This window comes from Vombatus ursinus, unplaced genomic scaffold (genome assembly GCF_900497805.2).
Source record: "Vombatus ursinus unplaced genomic scaffold, bare-nosed wombat genome assembly UNPS02014166.1, whole genome shotgun sequence".
NCBI lineage: Eukaryota > Metazoa > Chordata > Mammalia > Diprotodontia > Vombatidae > Vombatus > Vombatus ursinus.
The window spans coordinates 102558-118079 of NW_020953944.1; the positions used below are offsets into that span (position 1 = coordinate 102558).

At 44.0% G+C, this 15522-nt stretch overlaps 1 protein-coding gene across 1 annotated transcript in view; it reads right to left on the reverse strand.

Moving 5' to 3' along the window:
- Positions 1-15522, reverse strand: part of ITGA9 (integrin subunit alpha 9) — a 308486-nt gene that overhangs the window by 98783 nt on the left and 194181 nt on the right. Inside the window, exon 17 of the mRNA XM_027859352.1 lies at positions 14987-15063. Within this exon, the coding sequence (XP_027715153.1) occupies positions 14987-15063 (77 nt within the window). The remainder of the gene's footprint in view (positions 1-14986; positions 15064-15522) is intronic.

Consider the following 15522-nt stretch of genomic DNA (forward strand, 5'->3'; position numbering starts at 1 on the left):
AAGGAAGGAAGGAAGGAAGGAAGGAAGGAAGGAAGGAAGGAAGGAAGGAAGGAAGGAAAGGAGAGAAGGAATGAAGGGAAGGAGGGAAGGAAGGAAAAAAGGAAGGAAAGAAGGGAAGGAGGATATCTATCAATCTCTTCACATGGTGTAGATTCCAATGGAGCAGACTTTCCAAGAGTTGTCTCTTGCACTGTGACAGTCCCATCTTTTTTCCAGCCCCACATCTCTCCAATGCCATCCTTTATACCATTTCTCATTGGTGACATGTTCATGCCCACTATAGCCTTCTCCAACACCCTAAGGGTGATCATCAATTTCTATCCTTTGGAGATAGTAGTCGTCCCATGACTCAGAGCCGTACTGTGTCATTGGAGGAATACTGCTATTAAAAAGATGGGCCTTTGTGCCACGGACAGGTTTGGGGTTCTTCAGAGGACTACAATTTCTTGAAGGGTTTCTGCTCCTCCTGGTCAATTCTGGGCCCAGCTGACTACACCTTCATAGACACAGACAACACAAGAGATTCACTAAAAGAGCTGTCCTTCTTTTTGTCCAGGACATTTGGAATACCCCCTGAGGTCTTTTGCGTCACATTATGGAACCACCATACTTTAAGTCAAGTGTTCTTAACCTACAATCCACAGAACCCCCCCACCAAGAGATCTATGGATAGATTTCAGGGGGTCTGTAAACCTGGATGAGAAAAACTAAATAAATCACATCTTTATTTTCACTAGCCTCTAACTGAAATGTAGCATTTTCTTCAATTACTTAAAAATAGCATTCTGGGAAGGGATCCACGGGCTTCACCAGGCTACCAAAGGCGTCCATGACATACACACAAAAAGTTTGTTTACTTTTGTTTTTAAAAACCCTCTGATCTAAGTGCAGAAAGACAAGGGAGGGATTTTTGTCCATTTTTCACAGGCGCCCCTAGAATACAACAAAGTAAATCTGACCGTGGTCATTTCAGGACTAAGATCAGCCCCATTAAACCCCCTGGTTCAGGACCTAATGTGGAGTTAATGTGTTCCCCGATTTTTAAAAGACAGCCAGCCTGACAGAGGTCAGGGCGCCCAGGGGGGCATGAAACAGCTCCAGGGCTGATCACTTCCTGCTCTCAGGTGCCATTTCCTCGATGAATCCCAGGGACACAATTACTTCCAGCTGCTTTCCTTTCCCTCCATTCCCCCAAGACAGAGGCAGCCCATTCGGAGGAGCCCCAGCTTCTGGGGGTTCCCCTGCCTCCCCAACTGTCCATCGCCAGTGGACGACTTTTCCTTAAGGGCCTCCCATTCCCACCAGAGCGGTACCAAGGCCAAGGCAGCTGGAGCATTTGCTTTGGGTGCACAAAGCTGGAGGGCACAGCCATCATCCCAAACATACCATGCCTTTAGGATGGAAGGGGCACGATTTATAATCTTGTCTTTGCACAAGATGAGCTAGCTATGCTGCTGATTCCTACTCTAAATCTGCAGAAGCAACCTTGAGATAAGGAAGTAAAAAGATCCCTAAGTAACCATGCCCCTTACATGAAAAGGACTCTCCCCTTCCTTAGCATCCTGCTCTTGGGTTTCTGGTCCCTTGTTTCCGGGCTGCTCTTGGCTAGCTCCAACCACATCTCTGAGAGATGCCAACTCAAAGCTTCTGAAAATGTTCTTTCCTATGGCTCCTGTGTCATGGGAGATCATGAGAGTGGAAACACTGGCCTCAAAGGGACTCTCTCCTGAAATGATCAGGAACTCAGGTGATGCTTAGCACGGGGGAAGGCTCCTGAGGCTGAGCTCTAGCCCCACCCCTTACAAGCCAGGTGAGCACCTCTAAGCCTCTAAGCCAAGAGTGGGGAACCTGCAGCCTCGAGGCCAATGTGGCCCACTAGGTCCTCAAGTGCGGCCCTTGGACTGAATCCAAACTTGACAAAACAAATCCTCTTCATAAAAGGGTCTATTCTGTGAAACTTGGGCTCAGTTAAAAGGCTACACCCAAGGACCTAGAGGGCCACATGTGGCTTCCAGGCCACAGGTTCCCTATCCCTGCTCTAAGCCTTAGGGTCCTCAGCTGTTAGATGAAGGTTTTGCTACTGCACTCTCTACTTCATAGTGCCACTGGGAGAGATGAGTGAAACAAGGCACTCTGAATACAGCAGAGCAGTGCATAAGTGGGAATTATATCAATAATAAAAATAATAATAACACTTATCTAGTGATTTAAGGTTTACAGACAGCTTTATAAATAATATTTCATTTGATCCTCATAGCAATCCTGGAAGGTAGGTTGTATTATTATCCCTATTTTATAGATGAGAAAACTGAGGCACAGAAAAGTTAAGTGACTTGTCCAGTGTCACACAGCTAGTCAGTGTTTAAAGTCAGTACTCTGTTTCAAGGAGTCTCTTCTCTACCCTTTGGGGTCTCCTCACTGAGGTCTGATTCATAGGTTTCAATTCTCCCAGGAGTCATGCTCTCTGTGGGGCACTACCACAGATTTAAGTCCAAATGTCAGGTGCCCCCAAACTAAAAACCACTGGACGTTCATGGGAGTGGGAAAAGATGCTCACAAGAGAACGTAAGCCCCTGGAGGGCTGAGACAGCTATGAGGGTGTGTACCTGCTCTTTGTCTTTATATCCCCCTTAGCACCTAATGCAGGCCTTGCACATAGTAGGCACTTAATAAATGCTTGGAATTGAGTTGACATCTGCTATACAATCATAAGAGCTGGGAATGCTAAAGCAGGAAATCAAAAGATCATTGGAATAACAGGCAAGTTGGGCCTCGGAGCACAAAGTGAAGCGAAGCAGAGATAACATGTTGGTCATAGCAAACACCAAAAGGCAACTCTACGCGTGGACTTCACCAGATGGCCAACACAGAAATCAGACAGATTGCATACACTGCAGCCAAAGGTGGGGACGCTCTACACAGTCAGTCAAAACAAGACTGGAGCTGTCCGCGGCTCAGATCACGAACTTCTTACAAAATTCAGACTTAAATTGACGAAAGTGGGGAAAACCATCAGACCATAGAGGTATGAGCTAAATAACATCCTTATGAATATGAAATGGAGGTGATGAATAGATTTAAGGAATTAGATTTGGTAGATAAAGTACCTGAAGAGCTATGGACAGAAGTTCCCAATATTGTACAGGAGTTAACAACAAAAACATCCCAAAGAAAAAGAAGAGCAAAATGGCATCTGATGAGGCTGTACAAATAGCTGAGGAGAGAAGGGAAAAGAAAGGGGAAGAGACATCCAACTGAATGGAGAATTCCAGAGAATAGCAAGGAGAGATGAGAAGGTTTTCTTAAAACAGCACTGCAAAGAAACAAGAAAACAAGAGAAAAGGAAAGACAAGAGCTCTCCAAGAAAATTAGAGCTATCAAGGAAAAGTTTCAAGCAAAAATGGTCATAAAAAAGACCAAAATGGTACCGATTTAATAGAAGCAAGAACGATTAAGAAGAGGTGGCAACAATACACACACACACACACACACACACACACACACACACACAGACAAAACTATATGAGAAAGATCTTCATATCACTGATAACCACAATGGCGTGGTCACTGATCTAGAGTCAGACATCCTGGAGAATGAAGTCATGGGTCTTAGGAAGCATTTCATATACCAGCAAGGTTATGCATAAGATTGTGCAATCTAGGCTTCAGCAATATGTGAACTGAGAATTACCAGAAGAGCAGGCTGGTTTTTCAAGAGGCAGAGGAACTAGAAACCAAATTGCCAACATCCACTGGATTATGGAGAAAGCAAGGGAGTTCCAGAAAAACATCTACTTCTGCTTCATTGATTACACTAAAGCTTTTGACCGTGTGGATCGCAACAAAATGTGGTAAATCTTCAAAGAGATGGGAGTTCCATGTCATCTTTGTCCCCTGAGGAACCCATATGGGCCAAGAAGCAACAGTTAGAACCCAACATGCAACAACTGACTGGTTTAAGATTGGAAAGAGAGTATGACAAGGCTGTATGTTGTCACCTTAGTTATTTAACTTATGTACAGAGTACATCATGTGAAATGCCAGGCTGGAGGAATCAAAAGCTGGAATTAAGCTTGCCAGGAGAAATATCAACAATCTCAGATACGCTGATGATACCACTCTGGTGGCAGGAAGTGAAGAGGAATTAAGAAGCCTCTTAATGAGGGTGAAAGAAGAAAGCATAAAAGCTGACTTGAAGTTAATATCAAAAAAACTAAGGTCCTGGCAACCGGTCCCATCACTTCCTGGCAAACAGAGGGAGAAGAAATGGAAGCAGTGTCAGATTTTATATTCTTGGGCTTAAAGATCACAGCAGACAGCAACTGCAGCCATGAATGCTTGCTCCTTAGAAGGAAAGCTCTGGCAAATCTGGACAGCACAGTAAAAAGCAGAGACATCACCTTGTTGGCAAAGGTCCATATAGTCAAAGCTAGGGTTTTTTTCCAGTAGCAGCGTATGGCAGAGAGTTGGACTTATAAGGAAAGCTGAGCACTGTGGAATCAGCACTTTTCAATTGTGGTGCTAGAGAAGACTTCTGAGAGTCCCTTGGACAGCAAGGAGATCAAATCAGTCAATGCTTAAAGAAATTAATTCAGACTATTCACTGGAAAGACAAATACTGAAGCTGAAGCTTAAATACTTTGGCCACATAATGAGAAGAGGGTTCTCACTGGAAAAGACCCTCATGTTGGGAAAGATTGAAGGCAAAAGGAGAGGTGGATGGCAAGGATGAGATGGATAGAGAGTGCCATGGAAACAATGGACATGAGCTTGGACAGACTCCAAGAGATTGTGGAGGACAGACGGGCCTGGCATGCTATGGTCCATGGGGTCACAAAGAGTCAGACGTGACTGAACAACTGACCAGCAAAAACTACGATACAAATGTGCCTATAATACATTCCTCTAGATATTCTCAGGGACACTAGATCATTGTCCTCTGAAGGTGGGCCAGGTATTCTGAAATACCCAAAGGTCATCCAGAGCCAACTTAGCCAATGACTAAGGCAGGTGGAATTTTCTGGAAACACAAGTTTTGGCTCAAATGATAGGTAACTGTGGCATAACAAGATTAATTTTTCTAGATGATTTTAAAAGAAAACAGAGTGGGCAGAGAGCCAACCTTGGAGTTAGGAGGGCCTGGGTTCAAGTTCTATCCCTGACAAATACAGGATGTGTAATCTTGGGCATCCACTTAACCTTTAAGTGCCTTCAGAAGCTCTCTAAGACTATAAGTTAGAAAGAGAAACATGAGGAAACTTTGAGGAACTGCTGTAGAATGACCAATAAATAAGGATAGATACTGTGTGACTATTCTTGGCCTCCATGAAGAGATGAAGAGATGCACCACTTTCCTCTGATGGAAGAGGTGGAATGAGATTCTCATTTTTTTTTTCTTTTTTAAATTTTTTTAAATTTTTAAATTTTTTTATTAATAAATTTATTTATTTTTAGTTTTCAACATTTACTTCCACCAGATTTTGAGTTCCAAATTTTCACCCCATCTCACCTCTCCCCCCACCCCAAGATGGCATGCATTCTGAATACCCCTTCCCCTAGTCTGCCTCCCCTTCTATCTCTTCTCCTCTTCTCTTATCTCCTTCCCCTTCTATTTTCCTGTAGGGCAGGATAGATTTCTGTAGCCCATTTCTTCTATTTCTTATTTCCCAGTTGCATGTGAAAACATTTTTTTTAAACATGCGTTTTTAAAACTTTGGGTTCCAAATTTTCTCCCTTCCTCCCTCCCCACCCACTCATTGAAAAGGCAAGCAACTCAATACGGGTTATACATGTGCAGTTATGCAAAACACTTCCATAGTAGACATGCTGTGAAAAACTAACTCTATTTCCCTTAATCCTATCTTGCCCCCCCATTTATTCTATTCTTTCTTTTGACCCTGTCCCTCCTCAGAAATATTTGCTTCTGATTACCCCCTTTCCCAATCTGCCCTCCTCTCTATCATCCCCCTACTCTCTTGTCCCCTTCCCCCCCATTTTCCTGAAGGGTAAGACAGATTTCCATACCCAATTGAGTGTGTATGTTATTCCCTCCTTAAGTCAAATCCTATGAGAATAAGATTCACTCATTCCCTCTCGCCTTCCCCCATTTCCCCTCCACTGTAAGAGCCTTTTCTTTTCTGTTTTTTTTTGTTAGATAATTTACCCCATTCTACCTCTCCCTTTCTCTTTCTCCTAGTATAATCCTCTCTCATCCCTTAATTTTATTCTCCAGATATGACCCCTTCATCTTCATCTGTGCCCTCTACCTATTTATCTATCTATCTATATACATACATATAATTCTTTCCCTCCAACTACCCTAATACTGACAAAGATCTCATGAGTTACAAATATCATCTTTCCATGCAGGAATGTAAATAATTCAACCTTAATGAGTCTCTTATGATTTCTCTTTCCTGTTTACTTCTTCATGTTCCACTTGAGTCTTGTATTTGAAAACCAAATTTTCTATTCAGCTCTGGTCTTTTCATCAAGAATGCTTAAGAGTCCTCTATTTCACTGAATGACCATTTTTTTCCCCTGAAGGATTATACTCAGTTTTGCTAGGTAGGTGATTTTTGGTTGTAATCCTATCTCCTTTGCCCTCTGGAATATTATATTCCATGCCCTGTGGTCCCTTAATGTAGCAGCTGCTAAATCTTGTGTTATCCTGATTGTGTTTCCACAATACTTGAATTGTTTCTTTCTGGCTGCTTGTAATATTTTCTCCTTGACCTGGGAACTCTGGAATTTGGCGATAATATTCCTAGGAGTTTTCCTTTGGGGATCTCTTTCAGAAGAAGATCGGTGGATTCTTTCAATTTCTATTTTGCCCTCTGGTTCTAAAATAGGGCAGTTTTCCTTGATAATTTCTTAGAAGATGATGTCTAGGCTCTTTTTTGATCATGGCTTTCTGATAGTCCAATAATTTTTAAATTCTCTCTCCTGGATCTATTTTCCAGGTCAGTTGTTTTTCCAATGAGATATTTCACATTGTTTTCTAATTTTTCATTCTTTTGGATTTGTTTTACAGTGTCTTGATTTCTCATAAAGTCACTAGCTTCCAATTGCTCTATTCTAATTTTTAAGGAAGTATTTTCTTCAGTAATCTTTTGGACTACCTTTTCCATTTGGCCAATTTTGCTTTTTAGGGCATTCTTCTCCTCATTGGCTTTTTGGACCTCTTTTGCCATTTGGGTTAGGCTATTTTTTAAGGTGTTATTTTCTTCAGTATTTTTTTGGGTCTCCTTTAGCAAGCTGTTGACTTGTTTTTCATGATTTTCTTGCATCACTCTCATTTCTCTTCCCAGTTTTTCCTCTACTTCTCTTACTTGCTTCTCAAAATCCCTTTTGAACTCTTCCAAGGCCTGGGACTGATTCATATTTTTCTTGGAGGCTTTGCATGTAGGAGCTTTGACTTTGTTGACTTCTTCTGGTTGTATGTTTTGATCTTCTTTGTCACCAAAACAAGATAATATAGTCTGACTCTTTTTTCGCTGCTTACTCATGATCCCGGCCAATTCCTTGAGTTTTAAACTCTTTGTTAAGGTAAGAGTCTGCTTCCAATGTGGAGAATGTACTGTCCCAAACTTCAGGGGTTTGTACAGCTGTTTTCAGAGCTATTTCTAGGGACCTGTAAATTTTTAGTTCTTCCAAGGTGGTATGATAAGAGGCGAGGTGTTTCCTCTCCACCGCCACAACAAGCTCCACCATGCTAGCACTCCTCCTCGTCCCAGGACCGCCCCTCTGAACTATGATCCAGATCCAAGCACGGGCAAAGCAAGAGATTCCTGCCTCAACACTGGAAAAGAGATCCCTACAATCCCCCTCTGATCAGCCACTCAATTCCCCCTCAGTCTGTGGGCCAGAAGCTCAGGAGGCAGCCGCTGCCCTAGGCTGCACTCGGGACTTGCAGCTGAGACCTAGCTCCTTCTCTTACCGCAGTCACAGACTTTTCCCACTGACCTTCTAAATTCTCTTTGGTGTTCGTGGGTTGAGAAGTCTGGAAATCACCACAGCTGCCCACGATTCAGCCCTCTGACGCCAGCTCCAGGTTCACTGTGGCCTGCGCACCCATGCCGAACTATGCTCCTCTCCCAGTCTGGCGCAATATACCTTTCCAATCAATCATTCAGGTTGTCTTGGACTGGAAATTTGTTTCACTCTGTCTTTTTGTGGGTTCTGCTGCTTTAGAATTTGTTTAGAGTCATTTTTTTAAACAGGTATTTGGAGGGGTTTGGGGGAGAGCTCAAGCAAGTCACTGCTTTCACTCCATCATTTTGGCTCTGCCCCTCCCCAGATTCTCATTTTGTTAAAGAAGCAAAGCCCTCATTGTCCATTCAGTCCTTCCTTCACTCTGTGGTACAGCCACAGTGGCCTTCTCTCTGCTCCTCCCTCACATGTGACTTTTTTCTCCCACCTCCATACCTTTGCACTGGCTGTCCCCTATGCCCGGGATGTACTCCATCCTCATCTTCACTTCCTGGATGTCCCACTGTCCTTTGGTCTACAGCTTTAGCACCACCTTCCAGTGGAAGTCTTTCTTCCCCTCCCCCAATGGTCATACCCTCCCAAATTACCTTCTCTTTATCCCATAGAAACAGGATAGACATGTTGTCTACCCCAGAAGAACATAGGCTTCTTGACAAAAGGAATTGTTTCATTCTTTCGATTTCTATCTCCAGAACCAGAACAGGACATGGCACAAAGTAGATGTTTAGGAAATGAATGTTGATTGATGATTAATTCATTGGAACATTACAATCAACATGTCAAGTCAGCCTGACAGAACTGTCTTTTTTTGCTATAAGGGAAAGCTCACAGGTGATCATGGGGGATGGGGAGTGGCACAGATCTTGAGTTATTTTCTTAAAGCAACAAAAAAAAAACTATTTTAAAAAGAAAGTGGACATTAAAAGATGAGGAGTCAGGGTGCAGTGCTGAAGAACCACAGAAAGGCCGTGTTGATCAGTCACTTTGAGTGGACCTTTCATGGAGGACTTATGGAAAAGAAGCAGTTATAGAAGCAGCATGCTATAGTATAGATCCAATCTTTAAACCTAAAAAACCTGGGTTAGAGCCCCACTACTGATGAAAACTAACTGTGTGACCTTGGGCAAGTCACTTAATTTCTCGGTGCTTTAGGCAACTAAGTTTGTAAGTTGCAGAATTGCATCTGGATTGGTAAAGGCAATTTTCTCACCTGGGGGCTCCTTGTACCCATGAAATCAAAAATGTCTTTGTAAGAAATTACATAGGAGCCAAGGTATGGAAGAGCTGCAATCTGCCCCAGTGGAGAGAATACCCAACTGATGAAGTCACAGGTTGTGGGAAGGTATGCTTTTAGAAGGAATTACTCATGGCACTTTATAGCCAGAGCTTATCAAGTTTCCCAGATCTCTAGGATTACTTCCACATCTCTTTCTACTCCTTAATATAGAGATGTTATCTCCTGGGGTTGGCCAGGCTCACTGTGAGCCCAAGGTTCAAATAATTAGCATGTGACATGATATAAAGTAAAATCTGGTTCTGAGGATAGCCCAGGAGCTCTCCCAGCAGCTCCTTGCTGCTTGAGGTCATGGAGATAAATCCCATGGGGACATTTAAGTCCGCTCGTGAATAGTTAAGAAAACAACATACACATTTCCTCATGCTTTCATCACAGGAAAGGATCCATGCTTGCACTCACGCCAAGTAATAAAAATGACCACATTCTGCTGTTGCCTTGAACAAACAGGCCCTTCTAAGGTTGGCATTACGGGCTGCCGTTCAAGAGGGGAAACAAAGGAAGGAGTCACTGTCCAATGTTGGCAGCTTGAGAGTGTAGCATGATCGATCTAATTTAATCCAATACAACAAGCACTCATCAAAGGCCTACTATGTGCCAGGTGTTTCTGTCGGGCATGGGGGCTGTGAAGACAAAAATAAAAGCAGGGCCTGCCCTCAAGGACCTTCCATTCTACTGGCTACAAATTAAGATCTGCTTCATGTGTCCTACAGATACAGACGGCCTAGCTAAGTCAATTTGGGGGAGGGGGAGAGGGCTGAATGGATCTGTGATTTCACCAGCTTCAGTCCCCCCAGCAATAGCACAGGTCCCCATCGCCCCACACCCTCTCATCCTCCATCTTTTCTAGTCACATTTTTCCATAAACCCTCCACAAAGGACCAAACTGGTAGCCTCTCTAGAGTTCTTTAAACATGTGACAGATGCCCATGGAGCAACAGACTGGATCAATCCATCAACAAGTATTGATTAAGCACCTACTAAGTGCCAGGCACCGATAAGCAGTGGGGCTGCAAATATAAACAATAAAAGAATTCCTATTCCCTCTAATGGAGAGGACAACAAGTACATATATAAATATGTAAAGCATAAAAGGTTACCAAATTCAAATACCTACCAAGTAGCAACATACAAGGTAGTTTAGAAAGGAGATCACTAATGGCCGGGGGACTTGGGAAAGGATTCACGCAAAGATGGTGCTTGAGCCTCATGTCAAAGGAAGATAGGCAGAGGAAATGAGGGAGTGCATTCCAGGCAGCTTGGGGGATGCCCAGTACAAAGGCATGGAGATGGGAAATACAGAGAGTCATGTGTAAGAAACAGAGAAAAGGCCACTATGGCTGAATCTCAGGAGAGGGAGTAATGTTCAATGAAGCTGGGAAAAAACATGCTGAAGCCAGGTTGTACAGGGTTTTAAAAACTAAACAGAGGAATTCATATTTTATCCAAGAGGCAATAAGGCGGCATCAGAGTTGATTGAGCAGGGAGTGACATGGTCAGATCTGTGCTTTGGTAGCAATGTGGTGCATGGTGTGGACAGGGGAGAGACTTGAGTCACAGAGACCAATTAGGAAGCTGTGACAATAATTAGATGAGAGGGGATGAGGGCTTGAACTAAGATGACAACTGTGGGAGAGATTGTGAAGTTAGAAATGGTGATATTTGGCAATTGGTTGGACTGCGGGAAGGAGATGGAGTGATGGTCAAGGATAATGCCAAGGTTATGAACCTAGAACACTGGAAAGATGGCAATCTCCTCAATAGAAATTGGAGGATTTGGAAGAGGGGAAGGTTGGAACAAAATAATAATGAGTTCAGCTATGGACATGTTGAGTGAGATGTCTGCAAAGATATCCAGCTGAAAACACCCAGTAGATGGATGGTCATGTGAGATTGACACTGAGAGGAGACTCAAGCTGGAGATATAGATCCGGCAGTCGTGTGCATAGCGATGACATTTAAATCCATGGGAGCTGATAAGGTTATTGAGGGTAGGGGGAGAAGAAAGGACTCCAGACAGTCCCTTAGGGGACTTTTAAGGAGCATGATACAGATGGTGAACAGGCAAAAGAAACTGAAAAGAAGTAGTCAGACAGGTAGGAATGTCAGGAGAGTGAACTGTCCTAAAATCCAGACAGGAAAAGAGAGTGGTCAATAGGGTCATATCCAGCAGAGACTTTGAGAAAGATGAGACTTAGAAGAGATCATAAGGTTTTTCAACTAAGATATCACTGAATGACAAAAGATGGGAATAGTCAGTGTTGGAGGGACTGTGGGAAGATGGGCATACCAATGCAGTGTTGGGGAGCTGTGAATTAGTACAACCATTGTGAAAAAATAATTTGTAACTATGCACAAAAAGGAGCCATACCTTTGAACCAAGATTTCGCTGAGAAGCATATTCCCAAAGGAGGACAACAATAAAAAGAAAGGCCCCACATATACCAAACTATTTTGCAGCATTTTTTGAGTAGCAAAAAGGTGAAAACAAAGTAGATGTCCAGCAACTGGGGAAATAAGTGAACGGGATGGGCTATCACTGCACTATAAGAAATAACAAACATGATGAACAGAGGAGCCTGGAATCACTTCAGTGAACAGGTTCAGGGAGAAGCAAGCAGAGCCATGAAAATAATCCACACAATGGTGACAACAAGGTCAATGGAGGGAAGCAATTAAAATTGCAAATTAAAAATAAATACGGGCAGCTGAGTGGCACAGTGAATAGAGAGTTGGGCCTGGAGTGAGGAAGGCTCATCTTCCTGAGTTCAAATCTGGCCCAGATACGCTGTGTGACTGTGGGCAAGTCACTTAATCCTGTGTGCCTCAGTTTCCTCATTTGTAAAATGAGCTGGAGGAAGAAATGGTAAACCACTCTAGTATCTCTGCCAAGAAAACCCCAAATAGGGTCATGAAGTATCAGACACCACTCAAACGACTGAACAAAAAATAAATGTTGTGAGATTACAAAGAATTTGTTCCCAAACAAGAGCTATGAAAGATACCTCCCCCCTCACTCTTTTTTCAGAGTTTGGGGATCCATGGGTACACTGACTATATTGATTGGGGGGGGTTGATCGGTTTTGTTGATTTTTTTCTTCTTTTTCTATTTCATTTTCTTTTAATTTGTTATAGGAGGTGGCTCTCTGGGAGAAGAAAGAGGAGAGATACAGGAGGAAATTTACATGATGTAAAAACAAAGGATATCAATAAAACATTGAAATACTCTGTGAACATGAAAAAGAGATATCATCAGTAATTTTGGAGAAAATCGTTTCATTGCAGCGATAAAGTCATGCCCCAGACTGAAAAGGGCTGAGGAGTGAGAGAGAGGAAGTGGATCAGTGAGATGGGACAACCCTTTCCAGTTTAGCTGAGAAAGGTACGAAAGATCCAGGGTGAGAGCCTGGGGGGATGGCAGGGCCTAGAGGAGCTTTGTTAAGGATGGGGGAAATGGCAGTGTTTGAAGGTAATACAGGAGAGACAAATGACAGGGAGAGGTTGTAGATTTGAGAAAAAGAGGGTGAGGATGGGTCCAGGATATGATCTGCTAGAACAAAGGAGAGAGGAGGGGATCAAGTGCACATGTAGGGAATGTGGTCTTGGCAAGAGGAAGGGCCTACCTTGCCAAAGACCCAGGGTGGAGTAACTGGAAGAGGAAAGAGTGGGAGATGACACCAAGGAGGTTTGAGATCAAGAAAATGGGAGAAGAGGGAGCTGCCAGATGACCCCAATTTTCTCAGTAAAGTAGGAGGCAAGGTCCTAAGCTAAGAGAAAAGGGGGAGGCAGGTGTAGAAGGCTGGAGGAGAAAGTTTAGAATAGCTTCTGGGGGCAATGAATTAGGGCATCAATCAAGGAGGTGCAAAAGGGCTGCCTGGCTGCAGTGAGGGCCCAGGTGAGGTTGGACAACACGAATTAGTTGTGAGACTTGCAGTTTCATTTAACCACTCATGAGCAGGAACAGAGAAGGTAGATGGTAGAAGTGATCCATGGATATATGGGCGAGGAATTAAGAGCACAGGATGGTGTAGGAGTAGAATGGTTGATGATAGGGTCATGACCAGAGAGGGAAAGATGTGAAATCAAAGCAGAGATAACCTAAGAAAACAGTGAGAGTCTCAATGAGGGTAAGCATAGGGAGATGTGGAATGGGTCAGACAGGAGAACACCAGAGTTTCTAACTGGCCAAGTAGGACAACTGTGAGTAACAGTGAGTGAGATCCAATGTGGGACTGTGCTTAGTGTGGTGGAGGTAGGTCCTGGGATTTAAGGAAGCTGTGGAAATGGCAGGTGAGGGGCTTTAGGGGAGCATCTTTGAGGATGTGAAAGCCCTCTAGAATGAAAGCAAGAGTTGGTGAGGAGAGGAAGATGGCGACCCTGGTGCTGAACACCTTGAGAAAGGAGGAAGAATGATCTGGGAGGGAGGAGGAGGGTTGGCGTACTATGGCCGCCATTATTTGGATGGGGTGGAACATTTTGATTGAATGGGCCCCAAAGGGAAAAAAAAAAAAACAGCTCAGCAAAGTGATGAAAGGAGAATATGGAAATGACAGCGAGCAAGATCAGCGGACCAGTCGTCTCATCTCCCTGGGCCTCTGCTTCAGAAATGAGGTGGTTGGAGGAGATGAATTCTGACCTGAATTCATTTAACCCTCTCACATGAGAGATGAGGAAGCCCAGGCCCAGGGAGGGTAAGGACCTGCCAAGAGACTAAAATCCTTTGTAAGTGCCTTCTTTGGCTTTGGTTTCCCATAAAATGAGGTCATGCTTGCTAACAATAGACAGCCCCAACACCCCTTCCATGAATTTTAAGTGGTGACTAAACTTGGCAAACACACTCTGCTAGGCCCACGCCTACACCTCGCCCCTCTCCAGACAGGACAGCAGCAACATGGAAGACTCCAAATCTGTGCCCCACATGTGTGGGCTTCTTGAGGCTCATCAGACACCAGCCTTCCACCCATGGTCCTCGCGCCCAAGGTCCCAGGTGCATTTCCTGGTCACCACACCACACCACGGCATGTCACCATCATCCAGCAGGTCTCCCTTTCCCCAGCTATAAATAGATCCCTTTCAAAATGCTGACAAGGTACTCACTGGGATATGGTAAGAGGCCTTTTGCCTCTTCTTCCTGGCCCCAGAGCTAAAAAATCTCACTAGAGGAATCAGGTCAAACAGGAAGCCCCCTGGGCTGTGGTTTAAACAATTCACACTCAGCACTTTGGGCCTGAAAAGAGCTCCCCAAAGACCAGGAAAAAAAGGAGCAGAAAGCACTGCAAAGCTCCCCTTTAGCCCGGGCAGAGTCAGAGATTGAGAAAGGAAATGCTGAACAAATAAAAGAACCCTCCCTGGCTTCTGGTCTGGCCCCCAAAAGATGCTTTTCCATCCCAGTCGATGGGAGGAACCTTGGACAAAGAGGAAGAATCACTGTGAGCAAGGAAGGGAGAAGCAGGGGAGGCCCAGGGCGCAGCTGGTTGACAAGGCCCAGACACAGTGCTCTGGGTCGGGCCGGGGACACCAACCAGGCTGCATTTTTAGAAAGCGAAAAATGATTTCACCGAAGAACTGTTACCATCTATCACCGCCCCCCTTGCCTTACTTTTGCTCATCAGGTCTCCAGCTCAGCCTCTCCGACCACACCCAGCATCCCCGAGGGAAACTGCAAGGGAAACGATTAACCCAGAAGCTGGGCCCACCTACCCAGAGAGCAGCAGTCGGCCCTGAAGCTTCAGATCGGCGGCGCAGTCTTCCGAGTGACAATTTCTCTCAAAAACAGTCTGTGGAAGAGAAAACGGCAAACAAATCAGTCAGTAGCTAGATGGTGCCATGGAGAAAGTGCTGCACCTGGTGTTAGGAAGGCCTGAGTTTGAATCTGGCTGCAGACCCTTAGTAGCTGTGTGACCCTGGCTAAGTCACTTAGCCTCCAGCACCCTGTTTCATCATTCATCATCATTTCATCATCATTTGTAAAACGGGGATTATACTAACACTCACCAGGGTTGTCATGAAGCTCAAACGAGATGACACGCATGGTGCTTTGCAAACTTTATTGCCATATAAATGCCAGTTATCGTTGTTATTATTATTATTATTTATTATTGCAGCTAACGTTTAAATAGTGCTTTAAGGTTTGCAAAACACTATACATGTTAACTCAGAAGGAAGGAAGGAAAGAGGGAGAGAAGGAAGAAGTTCTATCATTCTATCAAAGTCCTCTCTGTCTGTCTCTGTCTCTC